General features: G+C 42.6%; 1 protein-coding gene and 1 long non-coding RNA gene across 3 annotated transcripts; both read right to left on the bottom strand.

Moving 5' to 3' along the window:
* Window positions 1-1,226: 1,226 nt before the first annotated feature.
* On the bottom strand, window positions 1,227-9,976 carry bend7 (BEN domain containing 7). 2 transcript variants are annotated; one of them, XM_031822871.1, is made up of 10 exons: window positions 9,582-9,976; window positions 8,289-8,366; window positions 7,857-8,201; window positions 7,079-7,560; window positions 6,828-6,935; window positions 6,637-6,754; window positions 6,413-6,526; window positions 6,287-6,331; window positions 4,749-4,799; window positions 1,227-4,563 (listed from the first exon to the last, which is right to left on the bottom strand). In XM_031822871.1, exons 1-10 carry the CDS (start codon window positions 9,649-9,651, stop codon window positions 4,505-4,507), a joined length of 1,470 nt encoding a protein of 489 aa, XP_031678731.1. In that variant the 5' UTR covers window positions 9,652-9,976; the 3' UTR covers window positions 1,227-4,504. The 2 variants fall into 2 exon arrangements, with proteins under 2 accessions (XP_031678731.1, XP_031678732.1); XM_031822872.1 differs by having other exon boundaries at window positions 6,287-6,328.
* A 6,400-nt stretch (window positions 9,977-16,376) lies between these two features.
* Window positions 16,377-19,915, bottom strand: LOC109888669 (uncharacterized). Its single transcript, XR_002255176.2, has 6 exons — window positions 19,830-19,915; window positions 19,204-19,317; window positions 18,803-19,110; window positions 17,620-17,815; window positions 17,394-17,521; window positions 16,377-17,310 (listed from the first exon to the last, which is right to left on the bottom strand). It is a non-coding gene; the product is annotated as an uncharacterized LOC109888669 (long non-coding RNA).
* Window positions 19,916-20,143: the final 228 nt, after the last annotated feature.

Raw genomic sequence — 20,143 nt, 5'->3', positions numbered from 1 at the left:
TATGAGGGTTAAGCAATGGGAACATAAACTATAATTTATAGTAGACAATTCATAATGTCTAGGGGCACGTTCGAGTGGATCATTTTTGTAAAGTTGGTGACCATCTTTCAAAGTATATTGCATTATGGGGTTAAAAATGTCCGACTGGCGCCTACATGTCGACTGTATGAACTTTACAAAAATCATGTGATCAAAGGTTATTTAAGGTTTTGGTCGTGTTCCCCGGCTCAGACGTTGCATACCACGTCAACCTCAGTTGGGCACAATATTGCTATAACAAATGATGTGGTTAGCTGATACGTAACATATTAAGGTGTTTTAAGATCTGGCAGGCGTCAGCAACGTCTGATCAGATGAACGGAACTTTAGAACTGCAGTCGACTGCAAGTTTCTGCAGTTGTTACCAACTTCATCCTGCAGCCATCACCTGCATTGCGGGAGACTATTGCCAACCAATCATTACGGTGTTTTTGTTTGACCCACGCGAATGTGACCAAAGACATGACTGAAACAGGAAACAACTTTGCGTGATTCCTGTATACAGTGGATATGTACAAATGAATGTGATATTTGATGCTCTCTCACTGATTGATTGTACAATGTACACACATATGATTTCAGTTTGTGAGTGTGTGATGTAAGGGTTGGAGCCATGTTTATTTCGACATTACAAAGAAAAGTGTTTATAAATGCAACGCTGCAATGTGAGCCTTGCTGTTGGAAAACTACATTAGTGTCCGACTTTCGGATGTCGCAGATACACCTTTCCCGACTTCATTCCGCAACTTTTGTCTACAGTCAGTTGCTTTCGCCTTACCACTCAAACACACCCAAGATGTTTCCACCTGTCTGTGGTAAGGACAGGAGGCGTTTGATATGTTCAAACAGAACCAGAATGGTGTTGGGCTCCTGGCAAACACTAGATGGAGAAAATCACTGTTTTAAAAATGTTTAAACTTTTGATGATGTCATCGGGTAGAACTTTTTAACTTTGTATTGGTATTGTGCTGGAGATAATGAAAATTAGGTTGGAAAGTGGTGGAATTGCCCTTTAACTCAAACCATAATTTCACCCCAACACCTTGTACTTGCTCGTTATCAGTTCTGACAATCTCACTTGAACTCATGTTCATAATTCTAGCACGATACTGATATAATCAAAGGAGCTATCATTTACAGTGTTTGCTCTCAAAGCAGCACTCATCATCAACTAAAACACAGTACCATCAGATCATATTTAGTTTAATATGTATTATACACAGTCAACTGTACATGTACACAAAGGAGCCTTACATGAAGGTGTTGGCAGGTGGCACAGTGAACACAAATAAAAACAGTACTGTCCTATTGGTCACATTAATAACATAAATGGCACTGAGGTGCATAGTGAGTGGCAGGTTAGAATGCCATTAAGACAACACATTACAGTCTACATGGTATACAAAACCATAACTATTTTAAAAGGCGCAATCCGTACATTTGAGGTTCATAAGTTCAAAGATGTCACCTGGAAGAGATGTTGTATTTATATTGTAGGACTGAGGGACTTTACAAGTGCAAAACAAAGAGTTACCAGGAAGTTATCCACCTTTGTTTTCAGATAAACAGTCATAAAGAGACAACAACCCTGCTGAAAAAAACAGCATAGACCAGCACAGACTAGTGACCAGCCTTCGTTTTGTTTTCGCTGGTGACCAGCAGGGTTGGGGTCAATTCCAATTGTATTTCAAATTCAATTCTCGAATTCAAGCAGGAAGTACAGAATTTACTTGGAATTGCAGCAATCTTCAAACAACTTAATTTGATTTAAATAAGAATTTGGATTGTCTGAATTGGAATTGGAATTGAACATGAACCTTGGAATGGAATTAGATTGGATTTAGACTGTCTGAATTGAATTGGAATTGAAGAACAAAACCATCCTTGGAATGGAATTGGAATTGAATTGGAAAATAAAAACATCCCAATGAATGGAATTGGAATTTTAAAAATGGTCAAACTTGAATTGTATTATAATTGTGCAATTTACATTTACTGGAGCTAATGCATTTAGCACACTGGGATATATGCAAATGTGGGCAAATATCTGGATATATCCCAGAGTGCCAGTTAGTGAACATTGGAATTACCACCCGTGAGTCACCGTGACTGTGTTAGCTAGTGACAGAAACATGGTTTTGCATTTAATTCTTATCAAACCAGTAGCTTTCACCAAGTGAGTGCCTAAGTGAATATAGTATCCTTAAAATGTTACCCTTCATGACAATACATTACATACGGTATCATAAGGCTATACCTCAACAGCCTAGTTTTACCCTTACACAGTGGTCTGAAACTCCTGGTTTGCAGGCCACAACAGGCACAACAGGCATGTCACATTATGCTGTCTTGCAAAGTGATATGTAATACCCAGCAATTGGAATGCTCAACCTGCATTTAGAATGACTGCCAAGGTAGGGAGAATTGGACAAAGGAAACTACCTAAACCAGGGATGGGCAACTTTGGGTCGGGATGGGGGCCACAAAAAAATCTGAACTCATCATGAGGGGCCCACAGTGGCTTGCGGGTCTGCGTAACCACATCCATACCCACATATGCAGTCAAAGCCAGCCCTAACATTATAGTGTCCCCGCTGGACAGGAGAAAAAAAACAGAAGTTAATGTCCTGAAATAATTTTTTGCCACTCTACATATTTTTCCATTGGTCATATAAAATATTTTACAATTTAACAGCTAATTTCCTGCAAATCTTCACATTTTTCCATAGGGTGGAGAGAAATGTTTGCCGTTTTTAATATGATATCTGAGGGAGAGTGATAAACAAAATCATGTAATTCAACCATGATTACTAAGTTTAGATAGCTGGCTAGACTAATTTAGCAGTCTAAAAAATGTTGGTTGACATGGGATAATTGAGTGACTGTCAGTTACCACATTTCCATCCAGTTTTAATGTGGGTAAAGTCATACCATATTTAAAAAAATAATCACGTCAGCTGTGATGAAAACAGGTAGTTTCAGTACAATTTTATAAATGCTGACAGATCATTTGTTCGTTCGACATGGTGGAATCTTTTTGTGTTGGTAAAATTTACTATGCAAGAAGTTGTGTTGGAATTGCCTTTATGCGCAAATATTGATATGATAACCATCATTTCGAAGTAAACTTCAGTCATGAGATGATATGGTGTGTAGTCCTCCCAATATGACTCGGGAAACCATGCAGTTTATTAGGCTACAGATCAAAAAGGTTATGATGAACTTCACAGGGTGGTGAAAGTGAACAGTGATATTGATGCACCTTTACAATAAATATTGAGGGTATTATTCAGGTGACATGATGATTGATGCTTGACTGCCATTTGACCCAAAAATATATTCTCGCTCTTATTCATAATAATCTCATCATGTAGACCACCGCACAGCCTACCCACACTGTATCTGCAAGCGTTTGGCTAGAGCACACATGCCAAGGCCAGAGTAAATTCAAAAAAATATACCTGCAATAAAGCAAAAAAAAGTCCTGCACTCTCTTTATGGAGAGTGGAATTCCATTCTACATTTAGTATTTTTTGCATTACTTAGACAGACACATAGCATTAAGGGTGGAGTCGGATTTGACCCCTGGTCTATGGTGGGGAGGCCCATTTGCTTGTTGCTGGGAGTGTTTCCCATATGACCTCGACTCTGGACAATCCTCTCATTTCTAACATGAATCTTGTTTCGAACAAGATACGTGAAAAGGGATACGTGAAAATTTTGGCAATGAGCCCCTTTATCTACTTCCCCAGAGTCAGATGAACTTGTGGATACTGTTTTTATGTCTCTGGGTATCTGCTAGCATGTTTTTCAATGATCACCAGTGTCCAAAACCCAGCAAAGGCTGGTCACCAGCGAAAAACACAACGAAGGCTTGTCACCAGCGAAAAACACAACGAAGGCTTGTCACCAGCAAAAACACAACGAAGGCTGGTCACCAGCATAAACACAACAGATGCTGGTCTGCCAGCGAAAACACAGCGAAGGCTGGTCACCAGCAAAAACACAATGCAGGTAGGTCACCAGTGAAAACACAACGAAGGCTGGTCTGCCAGCATAACCAGCTAGCCCATGCTGGTCAGACCAGCTAGACCATGCTGGTCTTCCAGCATAACTAGCTAGACTTTGCTGGTCAGCCAGCAGAACCAGCTAGTCTATACTGGTCAGACTGGTGTGTGTGTGTGTGTATTTCTGTGTGTGTCTGTGTGTGTGCATGTGGTGCGGATATGTAAAACAAAGCAGTCCATGGAAACTAACTACATTTCACTAACCAACTTATTTTGGTCACTGTTCCGTTTTTTTCTCTACAACCACAATACAATTTTGACATAGCTGTAAAAGAACAATACATCTTCCAAAATGGACTTTCTAAAGTGGCACAACGCATCAAGTTAGTGGAGCAACAAAGACATAAAGTACAGTGCGTTGTATCTTCATTGCAAGTTGTTGATTCACAGCACCGGAATCAATCAGTCACATTCTTCCCCACCTTAACCAAACATGCTGGCTTGTTGTAGTCACAGCCTACAGGACACATTTTCAATTAAAACAGTGTTATATCAAATGTAATTAAATGATCTAATTATAACCTGAGTGTGTGTGTTTCTGTGTGTGTGTGTGTGTGTGTGTGTGTGTGTGTGTGTGTGTGTGTGTGTGTGTGTGTGTGTGTGTGTGTGTGTGTGTGTGTGTGTGTGTGTGTATGGTGTTACCTGTAGTTAGAAACTCCCTCTCCTCCCTCTCTCCAGACAGCTGAAGAGATTCTATTGCAAGAATATGATATCACCATAGTTATCAATCCACATAAAAAAATGTATTTATTTATTTAACCTTTATTTAACTAGGCTCCCGAGTGGCTCAGTGGTCTAAGGCACTGCATCTCAGTGCTAGAGGCGTCACTACAGACCCTGGTTTGATTTCAGGCTGTATCACAGTTTTGTGTGAAGCAAACATACAGATGTTCAGCATTTACTACGATACTACTGTCAGTGGTGGAAAAAGTACCCTATTGTCATACTTGAGTAAAAGTAAAGATACCTTAATAGAAAATGACTCAAGTAAAAGTGAAAGTCACCCAGTAAAATTCTACTTGAGTAAAAGTCTGAAAGTATTAGTTTTAAAATATACTTAAGTATCAAAATGATAGCCAAAGGCCCACTCCAACACTCAGACATAATTTACAAATGCAGCATTTGTGTTTAGTGAGTCCGCCAAATCAGAGGCAGCAGGGATGAGCAGGGATGTTCTCTTGATAAGTGTGTGAATTGGACCATTTTCCTGTCCTGTTAAGCATTCAAAATGTAAAGAGTACTTTTGGGTGTCAGGGAAATGTCTGCAGTAAAAACTACATTATTTTCTTTAGGGATGTAGTGAAGTAAAAGTAAAGTACAGATACCCCCAAAAAACTACTTAAGTAGTACTTTCAAGTATTTTTACTTAAGTACTTTACACCACTGACTACTGTTAATGTAGAGTTTGCTAGTCTCCAGTGTACTGCTGTTCTCATATGAGAGCTGCTGTTAAAGGGGGTGAGCTCAGTCCAGTCTAACACAGTTCAATACATCCTCTGGACAGTGTCCACATCCCCCACCCTAATGTTACAGAACTTCTGGACTGATACACGATGAGGTAATAGAGAACTACCGACAGACAGAGGGAGAAAGGAGCAGGGTAGACAGAGGGAGGGAAGACAGAAACAGATGTGGAGGGCAAAAAAGAGAAAAAGAGCGGGAGCGACGGAAATAATAAGAAAGAAAGAGTGCGAGAGAGATAAAGATGGGAGACATGAGAAAGAGAGTAGAGGGATTGGTGAAAGAGCGTAGGAGACAGAGGAGAGAGAAGGGGAGTGTGTGTGTGTGTGTGTGTGTGTGTGTGTGTGTGTGTGTGTGTGTGTGTGTGTGTGTGTGTGTGTGTGTGTGTGTGTGTGTGTGTGTGTGTGTGTGTGTGTGTGTGTGTGTGTGTGTGTGTGTGTGTGTGTGTGTGTGTGTGTGTGTGTGTGTGTGAAAGAGTAAGTTGAAATAGAGAGGAGCAGGAGAGAGAGTAGCACCGTGTGAAACAAATTAGCTGACATTTTGGGAGTCTGAGAAGAGAATGTCAAATGTCAGGGGGATCGCCTCACTTAAACATACCGGCCAAAGATAGAGCCATTACACCCAAGGTGCATAAACCAGGGACGGGTGGGTGAGCGAAGGAGGGGAAGGGGTAATGTCAGGTGCAGCGACTATTGTCATGTGTGTGCATATGTGTGTACCTGTGCACGGTCTGTTGAAGATGTCCTGAGGGTCTGTAGCCTCTGCTGAGTCCACAAAACAACAGAGTTTCAGTAAGATACATTCTGAACCCACACACAAACACAAACACACACACACACACCTACCTCTCTTTAGTCGTCTGCGGGCAAGTTTGATCTGGTCCTGTAGTATCTGGACCCAATCTCGAGGGCCTGGCAGCTTCTCTATTCTGTGAGCTGTGCAGTACTTCTCTGTAAACACTAGCATGGGAGATTTACAGAAAACCCAACAAAACAAGTAGATATTACATCTCTCTCGCTCCATGCCCGATCTCTCTCCACTCCACTCTCACAGTGTGTTTCATTCCTACCTTTAATGGCTCCCACAATGTTCTGGTCCAGTCCTTTCCTTTGGTCGTTCAGACCTCTCTTCCTCTTGCCATTGGGCAGTGAGTTAGCTAGTGTGGTGTCGTCAAAGAAGGCGCACACCTGTGACCAAGATGGTGTGTCAATCAACATAAATAAAGTGAATAAAGCCAGTGATAAGGTTAATAAGACCCACCAACTTCCTGAAGAGCAGGCTTCCAGAGCGTGTGTAGTTGACCAGGATTGAGTCCAGCTGGGCCTTGGGAATAAACACCTCATAGTCCTCCGCTAGACGCACCTCACTCTGGGGGAGAGAGAGAGAGAGAGAGAGAGAAAGAGAGGCATATTCATCCCACAACAGAGACAGACAGACTGATAGTACACTACCCCCCCACCCCCCCCCACACACACACACACACACACGCACACACACACAGTGCACCATACCTCTGAGGATTGAAGACCTTTGGGTTGTCTATAGTTAGGATTGTGTGTGTCGTCACCAGGGATGGGCTTGTTCTGCATGGACAGGGTTTGAATGGAGAGCTCGGGTGAGGTGGAGGTAGAGGGTGAGGCAGGGGTGTGCACAGGTCTCTCCAGCTCTCTGCTCCCCCTCTCCCTCCTTCCCCCGGACTCCAGGGGTACACAGGCAGGGGATGAGGGGGGGAGAGGGGGAACAGCTGCCCTCTTGCTGGGTGCGCTCAGTGGAGCAACTTTGTGTACAGGACGTCTCTTGCGGGGTCTGCGACGCGGAGCTGTAGGGACAGGGCAAGGGGGGCAGGGAGGGGCCCTGTGCTCCTGCTTCTCCTGGGAACCTTTCTGTGTCTGCATTAGCCTCCTCATGGTGCGTAGCTCCTGTAGAATGGCCTGTAAGGTGCTCTTACAGTTACACATACAGCAGGGAGCCTCTACCACTGCAGGAGCCACATCTGCACGGGAACACACAGACACACACATATACACACATGTGTCATAACATTGGACAAACGTTTTGCCCAGGCAGCTCTAACACCCCATGCCTCTGTCTGACTGTTTAAATGACACAAGCTTCTCCACTGTCTGTCTGCCTTACCAGACAGGGACTGATAGAGGCCTCTTTATGATGTCACTGCTCTGTATAATGATGTGGCTGTCTGGTTCTGCAGACATTGTCTGGATGGAAGATAGGCCTTCTGCTCTCTAGACCTCATAAAGAGACCCCCCCCCCCCCCCCCCCCCCCATTACCATTAGTTTTGACTGTGCCTTTGGTGGTTGTGTTGAGCATCCTCTGGGTCTTGGAGCGTGTGCCGTATTGGCCAGACCCCTGGCCGTTGGGGACTGGATTGTGTATAGACATGGGACTGGGCTCTGTTTCCCCTGCTGAGCTCCAGACACTGATCTGGGGGTCCTCCAGGTCTGGGGGCAAAGCAGCCGGCTGCGCCCAGCTCAGGTGCTCCTCCTGGGGCTCCTGTTTGAGGCTGTTTCCCTCTGCTCCCACACGCTGGTACATCCGGCCGGCCTTGTCACTCAGCAAACGCATCATGCCTGTGATCTGTCTCTTAATCTCCACACCCTCATCACCCAACCAGGCTGGGGAGGAAAGAGAGGAGTTAGAAAGAGAGGATGTGTGTGTGTGTGTATTTTTCCTGACTAAAATAAAGAGCATGAATATCATACCTTCTGGCATGGCAGTCTCTTTTGATGCTCCATTGACATGTATATTGACGGCATTGTCAAAACTCCTTGCGTCAAAATCTGTGAAAGTAAAAACACCAGAGATCTGTAATATCTAGGGTACAATCAGGGTAGTTTGGTGTAAATCCAAAATAATGACATTAAAATAAATAAAATTATGTTTGTATGACTGATGATAATATACATATGAGGGTTGACATACAATGAATGTACAAAACATTAGGAACACCTTCCTAATATTGAGTTGCACCACCTTTTTCCCTCAGAACAGCCTTAATTCATCGGGTCATGGACTACAAGGTGTCGAAAGTGTTCCACAGGGATGCTGGCCCATGTTGACTCCAATGCTTCCCACAGTAGTCTCAAGTTGGCTGGATGTCCTTTGGGTGGTGGACCATTCTTGATACACACAGGAAACTGTTGATCGTGAAAAAGCCAGCTGCGTTGCAATTCTTGACACACTCAAACCGGTGTGCCTGGCACCTATACTCCTTTCAAAGACACTTCAATCTTTTGTCTTGCCCATTAACCCTCGGAATGGCACACATACAAAATCCATGTCTTAAATGTCTCAAGGATTAAACTTCCTTCTTTAACCTGTCTCCCCTTCATCTACACTGAATGAAGTGGATTGAACAAGTAACATCAATAAGGAATCATAGATTTCACCTGGATTCCCCTGGTCAGTCTATCATGGAAAGAGCAGGTGTTCCTAATGTTTTGTACACTCAGTGTATGTATGAAAACATTGCATTCCTCTGTCTAGGCCCACATCATACACTATGCTATGGTAATTATGTGGGCTGTGATGTAAACCAATGATTCTCCACCCTCCTCCCATTCAGCCCAGAATCCACCACCTGTGGGTGGTATTGTATGACGAAATCTTTCTCACTAAAAACACTCTCTCAGCTCTCAGAAAGATTATTCTCACTAGTTCACAAAAAAGTGCCCTAAAGGCTAGACAAATACAAGAGTAAAACACATAAAATAATATTATAATCATATTCTGTACAAAATCACTGATCCACTGCCTAAATGCTCTCTGGATTTTCTTAGTTCGTTGCGTTGGTTGAATTTCCTTTTTTAAATACTCACTCACCTATCTATTTTTTTGTAAACCATGACGAGTGAGTTATACATGCATAACAGGTACATACCTATGTACTGACGTAGCCATCTCTATCCTATTGTTTACAGTGTAGCACTGACTTGCTCACAGCGCCAGACGTTCACAGACACACAGACAGACACGCAGTCTCCCGTATCCCCTACCTTGCTCATGCTCATGGACCAGTTTGAAGCTCTGAGATTTCCTTCTTCTTTTCCTCTCGCCAAACTCCATCTTTACAGGATCTGTGTGTTGAAGAGCCGAGGATGCCTCATCAGAAAGCGAAACGCGCAGTGCATCCGCACACAGAAGATCACTGACCGTCTGCCCTAATAATTCTCCGTTAAAATTCGCCTTCAAAATCTTTTATAGTTCCATCAAACATTCGCTCTGTAAAAGCTCTTCAAATAATAACTGAGGAACTAATTATTGTTTTTCATCACAGTCATCTTTTAAATGGGTTGTCCTCAGAGGGCTGTCCGTTTTTTGGCTATGTAAATAAATAAATGACTTAATTCTTACAAATTCGTCACATCTATGCCTTTGCGCCACCTGATGGTCGCAACAATCCAGTTCTCTGCTATATTCTGGACTGGAGGGTCAACACTTAAATGATAATGCCCGAGACGCCGGCTTCGTCTCCGGCCTAACTACACCAGTGCCAATATATTCTTTAAACAGCGGCATCTCGGGGATTATCACTTAAATAACAATTGAAAATATTAATAGGATTGAGAAATTAGAATAGCTACATCAATATATTCTATTCTATATTCTGTTGGCAATAGAGTATTGTTCTGTCTTGTGATGTAAATTATTTTATAAGACTTGATTATTCAGTCTTAATAACACATTCTTAATTTCATATTATTATAATTTTATTTTTCAACACTGTTGGCTCCTGCTACATTAGGTAAGAGTTTTGGTGAACGATGTGGCTGCGGTTTCGGATTTTCTGGAACCCGATTTGCAGTGGCTAATTATACATATATTTCTGCACGTGTGTGATTCTTATGTAGCTACTGCCTAGCTAGAAACAAGTACTTGGCCCAATCGTGGCCCTATTCTGGCGAGCCAGAACTGATTTAATCAGTCGAATCCGGGTGCCATATTGAATGACTGCCCAGAATCGGGTTGATTCTGTTTACCATAACTTTTTTTGTATTGTTTATTTACCTAGGCAAGTCAGTTAAGAACAAATTTGTATTTACAATGACGGACAAACCCTAACCCTGAAGAAGCTGGGCCAATTGTGCGCTGCCGTATGGGACTCCCCATCAAGGCCGTTATGATACAGCCTGGAACCAGGGTCTGCAGTGACGCCTCTAGCACTGAGATGCAGTGCCTTAGACCACTGCGCCACTCTGGATTCGGTATCTTGCCAGAATCCCATCAGAAGTGTACCGATGCAAAGTCATATGAATAAATTCATATGAATTATTAATAATACCCATCCACCCCCTCAAAGTCGGCATGGTGTTGGTCCAGTTGACGACACTCAATGCTGACTCTCAGCTGATCATGCCTTCACCCAACCGAGTGTGTGTGAGTCCTGGTGCTAGCTGGGTGCCCAAGTAGGTGCTCAGTGCACCCACTACTCAGCTGCCTCTTCCCCTTATTGACACGGAGGGGGAAACTTCATGTTGTACACAGTATATTTAGGCAAGAATATCAAACACAAGCAAGACACATACAGGCAGTCAAAATAGCGATGATTTTCTATACGATTTTATTTCGGTATTACTGGGCTATATTGTTAAGCAATAAGCCATATGGCCTATTTACCACAGCTAAGGGAGTGCCTGGATACAGCCCTTAGCCGTGGTATATAGGCCATATACCATTAACACCCGAGGTACCTTTATAAACCGGTTGCCAACACAGTATGGCAAGGAACTACACATCTAATTTGAAAATGTTGCTTTAATAAATCAATTCCGCCAGAAAAAGTAGTCCGGACAAAAGTCTCATTACTATGCAACAACCACAGGCTAGCTAGCAAGCTTACATTAAATATAGGCAAAAACCGAGCATTAGCGCCACTTCTAAAGTGACCAACACATTCAAATGATTTATTCATGTTGATCTGAATGTTGCTATTTATTGTGTACAAATGAAAAAAATGGTCCTATGTTATCGTTTGTTGTTGGCTCCACGCTGCTGGAAATGGACGGTTATTTTAGCTGGGGGAGCTGCTGCTGTGCTGTCTGAGAATAATGCTTCCAGATTTGGCCTAAAGTATTTTTGAAGAGAGATTGCGAATCTGTGTTCTCTTGACAGAGTATTCCTCGCGCCTATAGTCAAGCAACCGCACAGGCGATTTTAGCATGTATATCTGGATGGCAAAGCCACTACACAACACATGAATTGCATTATAACGGTGACAAACGGTGCCCACAAACTGATAGGGCCTACATAAAGCTGTCCCAACAGCAGAGTTCATGCCAACTGCTAAACCTGGCTTTCAGCTGAGCCTTGTCTGGCAGCGAAACAGTTCATTCAGCCTCATATAATGCCTTTAAAAAATGCATAGCTGATATGGCAGACTTGCTAAAACAAATGTGGTTTCTACTGACAATTGAGATGTACAAATGATGGTATAAGACTACACGCTGATGAGAAGCAACCCGAATTTCGATGAAGACGTTCAAGTATTTTCTACTGCCATTCACACCACCACAGAAAGCACTGCGCTAGGCTGAAACGCCTGCATTTTTGAGCTGCCTTACGCAAGAAAGCAAGAGACCATGTTTGTATGCGGCTTTATTAACTCAATTACATTTTTTTTGTTACATTGTTTGCAAACTGATATAACATATATTAATGCCAAAATAACAAGCAAAACAGGCAAGCCCCGCACCCCCTAAAAAAAAGGTGGGGCTGCCCACCTGTCCTGAATGACGGGTCGCCATTGATCATCCGACAGTTTCTGAATCACGGTGGTTCGGAGGCAGTGGTTTGTTTAAATCTGCGACGGGACAGGTATTTTGCAGGGGTGAGGGTGGTCACTCCCATCGGCTCGTCTTTTGTGTACCTGAAACATATAATACAAAATAACGTGAACTAATAGTTAGGCCTACAACACTACCGGTTATATTGTCAGGGTAGGTTAGAATGATTTAACTAGCTAGCGTTAACAGTTAACTTACATATGTATCAGTTCACTGGTGGGCAGCTTTGTTGAGGCCCTCTTTCCTCAACTTTTTAATTACGCCGACAGACACATTGTTTGTTGCTCGTTGTGAATTTGGTGTCCTTCTGTCTACTCCATTCCAGACTAAGGGGGGTGGTTGATATGTCGGTTTAAACCAGCTCAGAGTCCAGCGTAACGTTAGCTGCTAATCCTATATTATTCGCCATACATGTTTCTCACAAAACCATGAAAGTATCATAGAATGACGTTCGGTTCCGTTTTAGTTGTATTCCCAAACTCACAATGTATCCCATGTTCTGCACACCAGTCGGTGAAGCAGGCAAGTGCCCATTTAGTTTGTTTCGGTTTCTATCAAGTTGATCGAAAGGCTTATTTTCTACATCGGCATGTCGAACTATTGTTAATGTTGCCATTTTATCGACGTGAAAAGGCGCAACGATATCAAGGTGACAAGCCTAAACAGTCATAGTCATGGTATACCGTCTCACACACTAAATGCTGTTTTAGCCAATCAGCATCCAGTATCCAAATATGCGTGATCAATATTTATTTCTAGGCAATGTAGTAAACTATAGCCTAATCATATGTAGGAAGTAAACTGCCCCGTGCTTCTCCGCCCATGCATAGGCAGCCTACTCTATTTCATTGAGACCACACATATACTAGGGCACTTGATCTCGCACGCCCAATGAGCAGAGGTAGGCTACTTACTGTAACTTGAAGCAGCGAATTCTGATTGTGTGAATACTTTGACAAAGATGTGCTTTTAATACAACAGGTAGGCTAACGCATACAAAGCAGAAAGACGAACATTTTCAAATAATCTACGGGACAACAATATATTTGAATCGCAAAATTGCCCGCTCCCAACTGCAGCATGAAAAATGCCAACCATGCCGCAATGATCTCTGTCGGGAACCGCAGGTACTACAGCCCTCTACTACGTGGCCCTAAAAGTAGGCAAACAACCTTTCAAAAAATAATAGGCTACTAAATTTGGTAAAAGGCTTCAAAATATTTTAAAGGCCTATGAAGTTTAGTAAAATGCTAGAACATATTTCAGAGTCCTGCAAAATTTGGTAAAAGGCAGCAAAATATGTCGGCCTGCTTGTTTATTAAAATGCTGCATAATATTTCAAAGGCCTGCAAAAGTTGATAGAAGTCATGAGAAATATTTTAAAGACCTGCAAAATGATTTATAGGCCAGCAAAATATTTCAAAGAAGCTAAATATTTCAAAGGCTTTAAGAAGCATTTGACAATGGTCTGAGTACATGTGTTTTGTTCATAAAGTCACTCTTGGGTCATCCCCAGAGAACACAGTTTGAAAATCCACTTTCTCAGTGAGGCAAAAACGGCAACAATGACGAGCACTAAATGATTCCACAAAACCAAAACAGGCTATGTTTACCAAGATTATCTCCAGTTACTTGGACAATACTGCCATGTATACGACCACTGAAGAAGGGAACTTCAATACCCTCAGTCTCAAGCACTTTCAAATCACTTACTATTGGCTTAAGAATGGAATCAAATCCATGCATTTTAAGGTCCTGATATGGAAGAGTGCACATAAGGGAATATTTACAAAAATGTAATTAAACTTTGGGGTAAAATTAATCAAAGTAAACTCAGCAAAAAAAGAAACATCCTCTCACTGTCAACTGCATTTATTTATGAACATAAGATTCAACAACTGAGACAATGAACAAGTTCCACAGACATGTGACTAACAGAAATGGAATGTGTCCCTGAACAAAGGGAAGGGGGGGGGGGGGTCAAGATCAAAACTAACAGTCAGTATCTGGTGTAGCCACCAGCTACATTGAGTACTGCAGTGCATCTCCTCCTCATGGACTGCGCTAGATTTGACAGTTCTTGCTGTTAGATGTTACCCCTCTCTTCCACCAAGGCACCTGCAAGTTCCCGGACAATTCTGGGGGGAATGGCCCTAGCCATCACCCTCCGATCCAACAGGTCCCAGACGTGCTCAATGGGATTGAGATCCGGGCTCTTCGCTGGACATGGCAGAACACTGACATTCCTGTCTTGCAGGAAATCACGCACAGAACGAGCAGTATGGCTGATGGCATTGTCATGTTGGAGGGTCATGTCAGGATGAGCCTGCAGGAAGGGTACCACATGAGGGAGGAGGATGCCTTCCCTGTAACACACAGCGTTGAGATTGCCTGCAATGACAACAAGCTCAGTCTGATGTTGTGACACACCATGACAGACCCTCCACCTCCAAATCGATCCCGCTCCAGAGTACAGGCCTCGGTGTAACGCTCATTCCTTCGACGATAATTGCGAATCTGACCATCACCCCTGGTGTGACATAACCGCGACACAGAAGAACACTTTTTGACAGTCCTGTCTGGTCCAGCGATGGTGAGTTTGTGACCATAGGTGACGTTGTTGCCGGTATGTCTAGTGAGGACCTGCCTTATAACAGCCCTACAAGCCCTCAGTCCAGCCTCTCTCAGCCTATTGCGGACAGTCTGAGCACTGATGGAGGGATTGTGCGTTCCTGGTTTAACTCGGGCAGTTGTTGTTGCCATCCTGTACCTGTCCCGCAGGTGTGATGTTCGGATGTACCGATCCTGTGCAGGTGTTGTTCAAATCAAATCAAATCAAATGTATTTATATAGCCCTTCGTACATCAGCTGATATCTCAAAGTGCTGTACAGAAACCCAGCCTAAAACCCCAAACAGCAAGCAATGCAGGTGTAGAAGCACGGTGGCTAGGAAAAACTCCCTAGAAAGGCCAATACCTAGGAAGAAACCTAGAGAGGAACCAGGCTATGTGGGGTGGCCAGTCCTCTTCTGGCTGTGCCGGGTGGAGATTATAACAGAACATGGCCAAGATGTTCAAATGTTCATAAATGACCAGCATGGTCGAATAATAAGGCAGAACAGTTGAAACTGGAGCAGCAGCACAGTCAGGTGGAAGTTGAAACTGGAGCAGCAGCATGGCCAGGTGGACTGGGGACAGCAAGGAGTCATCATGTCAGGTAGTCCTGGGGCATGGTCCTAGGGCTCAGGTCAGTTGAAACTGGAACAGCAGCATGGCCAGGTGGACTGGGGACAGCAAGGAGTCATCATGTCAGGTAGTCCTGGGGCATGGTCCTAGGGCTCAGGTCCTCCGAGAGAGAGAAAGAAAGAGAGAAGGAGAGAATTAGAGAGAGCACACTTAAATTCACACAGGACACCGAATAGGACAGGAGAAGTACTCCAGATATAACAAACTGACCCCAGCCCCCCGACACATAAACTACTGCAGCATAAATACTGGAGGCTGAGACAGGAGGGGTCAGGAGACACTGTGGCCCCATCCGAGGACACCCCCGGACAGGGCCAAACAGGAAGGATATAACCTGTTGTTAACCTGTTGTTAACAGGAAGGATATAACCTGTTGTTACACGTGGTCTGCCACTGTGAGGACGATCAGCTGTCCGTCCTGTCTCCCTGTAGCGCTGTCTTAGGCGTCTCACAGTACGGACATTGCAATTTATTTCCCTGGCCACATCTGCAGTCCTCATGCGCCCTTGCAGCATGCCTAACGCAGATGAGCAGGGACCCTGGGCATCTTTCTTTTGGTGTTTTTCAGAGTCAGCAGAAAGGCATCTTTAGTGTCCTAAGTTTTCATAACTGTAACCTTAATTGCCTACCATCTCTAAGCTGTTAGTGTCTTAACGACCATTCCACAGGTGCATGTTCATTAATTGTGCATGTTCATTAATTGTTCATTGAACAAGCATGGGAAATGGTGTTTTAAACCCTTTACAATGAAGATCTGTGAAGTTATTTGGATTTTTACAAATTGTCTTTGAAAGACAGGGTGCTGAAAAAGGGTCGTTTCTTTTTTTGCAGCGTTTATATACCTCCCAACTTGTGAATACCCTTTTTTGATCCCAATGGATTAGCAGTGTCAAAGTCATCATAAAATAGTTGAATTTGCAATGCATTTTTCTCTTTAGGAAAGAGAGGATGTCTCTTCATATACATTTACATGTAAGAGCGGTCGCTTTAGCTTGACTCTCTCTCTTGAACTGTTTCTTCCATGGAAGTTACAAAACTATTTATAGTCGTCTGACCTACACCTGCAGTTGTGCAATAGCAGACGCACACATATCAAGTGTGTTCTTGTTAGACATTGGTACCACATGGTTACAACTAGAACTTGAAGGAAAATCAGCATGACTTGGCTGATTATCAACTGCTGTATTAGCATCCAAGTTAGCGTAACAAAATTTGATAGTCTCTGGAATGTGCCCTGTTCAAATGCTTCCTAAAGCCTGAAAATGTACCAAATACACAACATTAATCTGCTTGACCACATTTTAGTCAAAGAGTTCTAACAGGGAACATTCCATGCATCAACTTGAGATGCCTCACGAGCAAGTTGGTACTTCCATGACAAGCTTGGCAAACAAAACATATCATCATAACTTAAAATGGCATTAGTGCAGGAGTCTAGCTCTGAGCTCAGAAACCATTGGAGTCTCCTTAACCTTCCCAATGTCTATGTTGTACACAGTTGTCTGTATGAAGGTGTACATGTTGCGCAGCATTGTACTGTAAGCAGTACCAAAAACAAAGTGAGTCTTAAAGCTCTTCGAAGGCACCAAGATGATGAAGTAAGCATGAAAGCTGCTCTTCCTGGTCCCGACTGCAAGAAGATATGGTTGGCGGCTCTGGTCAATCGCGTCAAGGTGCTCCTGGATACTGGTTCCTGCCTAAAGACAACAAAAATGAACACCATCATTAGTTCATCATAACGACTGCAGCACTGTCCATGAATAAGAATACCAATACAAACCTTTTGGAATATCACAAGATGCTGTTCAGCTTGGGATGCAGACATCATGCCTTGTCTTTTGCAGCCTTGTGATGAAGGAATAATCAAATGGAGCAGGAGAAGGATGGAGGAAAGGTCACCGTTCCATCCTAAACAAAGAAGAGATCCTGATTTAAAATGGTAAATTCCATCATCAGTGACACTAACATTTCAGAGTTACTTGAAATATAAATTATGATCATCTAACCATCAGCATTCGTGTCAGCTCCCTCATCAACTGCAAATTCTGCTATCTGGATCAGCTCCTGAAGTTCAGCTCCCTGAGTGGCCTTGCTTAGGGTCTTGCTTAGCATGATGATCTTTTGCTTGAATGTAGTTGGCCACCTCTCCAAAAACTTGGCTGATGTCCCCTCTCCAAACAGCAGCACAAAATCCAATTCAATCTGAAACAAATAAGACAAAGAACAAAACATTTGTTTTGTGCAAGTCAATTTCTTTCTCACAAAACATTCCATTTTAACCTCAGAGTTGAGTAAATCGCCAGCCTACACATTAATTGAACTACTATTACAGAAGTGTTGTTTTGTTTAAATTTACTGGCATCTGGCAAACTGTTTTTTTTTAAGTCTTAAAAGCTCTTCACATCCAGAAAGCGTGGAAATTTGGTTAGGAGGGTGGAGCATTTACTCGGGTCGTGGGTCATCTTCTTCCTGTACTCAAAGGTCAATTTCATCTTCTGTTTCTTCATCAGAAGAATGCTTCACAAGAGAAACCGGTCTTCACTCGGTAGCTAAAGTAGATGGACTGGACTCCCTCTCAGCAGTTGGTCCTCCATAGTATAGTTGAGTGGGCCGTTTCTCAGATGAAGCCAAAATCCTCTGAACGGTTTTGATTCCATACGAGAGGTACCCTTCTCCACTATTAGGGTCATAATAATGTTCCTTAAGAAAATGACTAATCTTACTAATCTTGAAAGAAAAAACAAATAACCAGGTCCCATTTGCTCAGACACCATACCAGACGAATTAAACGCAGATGCGCTTTAACAGTTGAAATCTATACTTCCATATCCATTTGTGGTGTAGGGATCCTTCAGGTATGGGAACAAGGAGATGATGCAAATGTTTTCCCTCACACTGCGCGGTGGTGATATCCTGACAATATAATGTTCTGTTTAGGCGGCAATCAGAATCTCCACAAGCAGAATTGGTCCCCAGTCAGCTAAATATCAGGAGTGATTTTTGTATCAGTATCATGCCCATCGAGTTTAATACAAGAGAATTCTTCTACCAATAGCAGTGGATGGTCAGCAGTAGCCTAACCAATTATGTGACTGAGATACTGATACAGAAGTCATTTTTAACATTCAGCAGATATGGGAGCAAGTAATGCTCAACAATCCTCATTATGAATCTTTCCTTTAAACTTACCCATAAGTCTCATCGCTGAAACAAGAATGTTGATCATCTTTCGTCTGGTGCAGTCAGTCAGGTTTTTAGTTTTGAAGTATTTCTTGATGACACCCTCTCCACCAGACTTTTTCTTCAGTATGCTCTCTAGTAGCTTTGATGGCAAGTGAATTGAAGAATGAATTACAAACATACTTTTTTTGCTTCTTCATCAGATCTTTGATGCTGTCGTGAGGAGCTTCCATCACTCAAAATGATTGCATCATCCGACTCATGGTCTGAACCACACATTACAGAACTGGCAGAGACAGGACTCATCAGGGAAGATTCTGAAATACACGATGACAATACAGGCATGTCAAATGTATGGTTATATTGAAAGTGATGCCACAAGTAGTCAAGACTTGAAAACCAGCACATACCTTTAGCATCAAACACCAAGATATGGCCGTTTCACCACCTCATCAACTTTAGTTCCAGACCCATCATACAGCTTTGCCTCTGATAAACTAATGGGATCTCAAATTTCAGGAAAGCTGTGACAAACATGAAAACAACAACCTCCAATTAGAATTGCAATCGTAATGGTAAGAGTACTCAGACTGACTTGGATGAAAAAGCATTACATTTGTATTTCAAACATGACACATTATATCAGGATGACTGCAAACATTTACCAATACTCCTTTACTTAGCAATGCTAATTTAAAAATATGTTCTGAAAATATTGGATCATGACCAGAACTTGTCTGATATTACTTGAACAGGTCCCAACTACAGCAAAAAGACTATTCCACTCACATTCACTGTCCCGAAATGTGAACATGGCCTAATTAGTCCAGTAAAATACACTCGTAATTCCAGCTAGTCACTACATAATGTTGTCATGTTCTAGGAGCAGTCTTACAAGACCGCCAAAATGAACTGGTGATAAAGTGAGTGGAAAACGCAGTTAGCTTGCTGCCGATGCAATGGCCACAATATTTATCTATAAGCATCACCCACAAGTCGAAAATGCAGTTATAATTTGACTAAATAAACAACTCACCTTAAATTAGATTAGTCCTCAATATTTTTGTAAGCAGCTGAAATAAAGAGAACAAACTAGCATAAGGCTAAAAAAACCTGGTGCTGAAATGAGACACGCGCCCATGAAACCACCACGTGGAGCAGACTAACTGCACAGGACAGGGGCAAGCTTTTTTTTTCTTCTTTTTTTATTTTTAATATCAAATCAATACATAAAGCACATGAGGGAACACAAGCATACATAGATTACAAATAATAGACAATCGAGCTAGGGGCGGGGCTGGGGTCGGGGCTAGGGGGTACAATATCACATTACAATTACACAAGGACCTT

The sequence above is a fragment of the Oncorhynchus kisutch genome, linkage group LG4, assembly GCF_002021735.2.
Source record: "Oncorhynchus kisutch isolate 150728-3 linkage group LG4, Okis_V2, whole genome shotgun sequence".
NCBI classification, from domain to species: Eukaryota; Metazoa; Chordata; class Actinopteri; order Salmoniformes; family Salmonidae; genus Oncorhynchus; species Oncorhynchus kisutch.
Note: the sequence above shows the minus strand (reverse complement) of the source record. Positions and strands in the feature narration are given on the sequence as shown.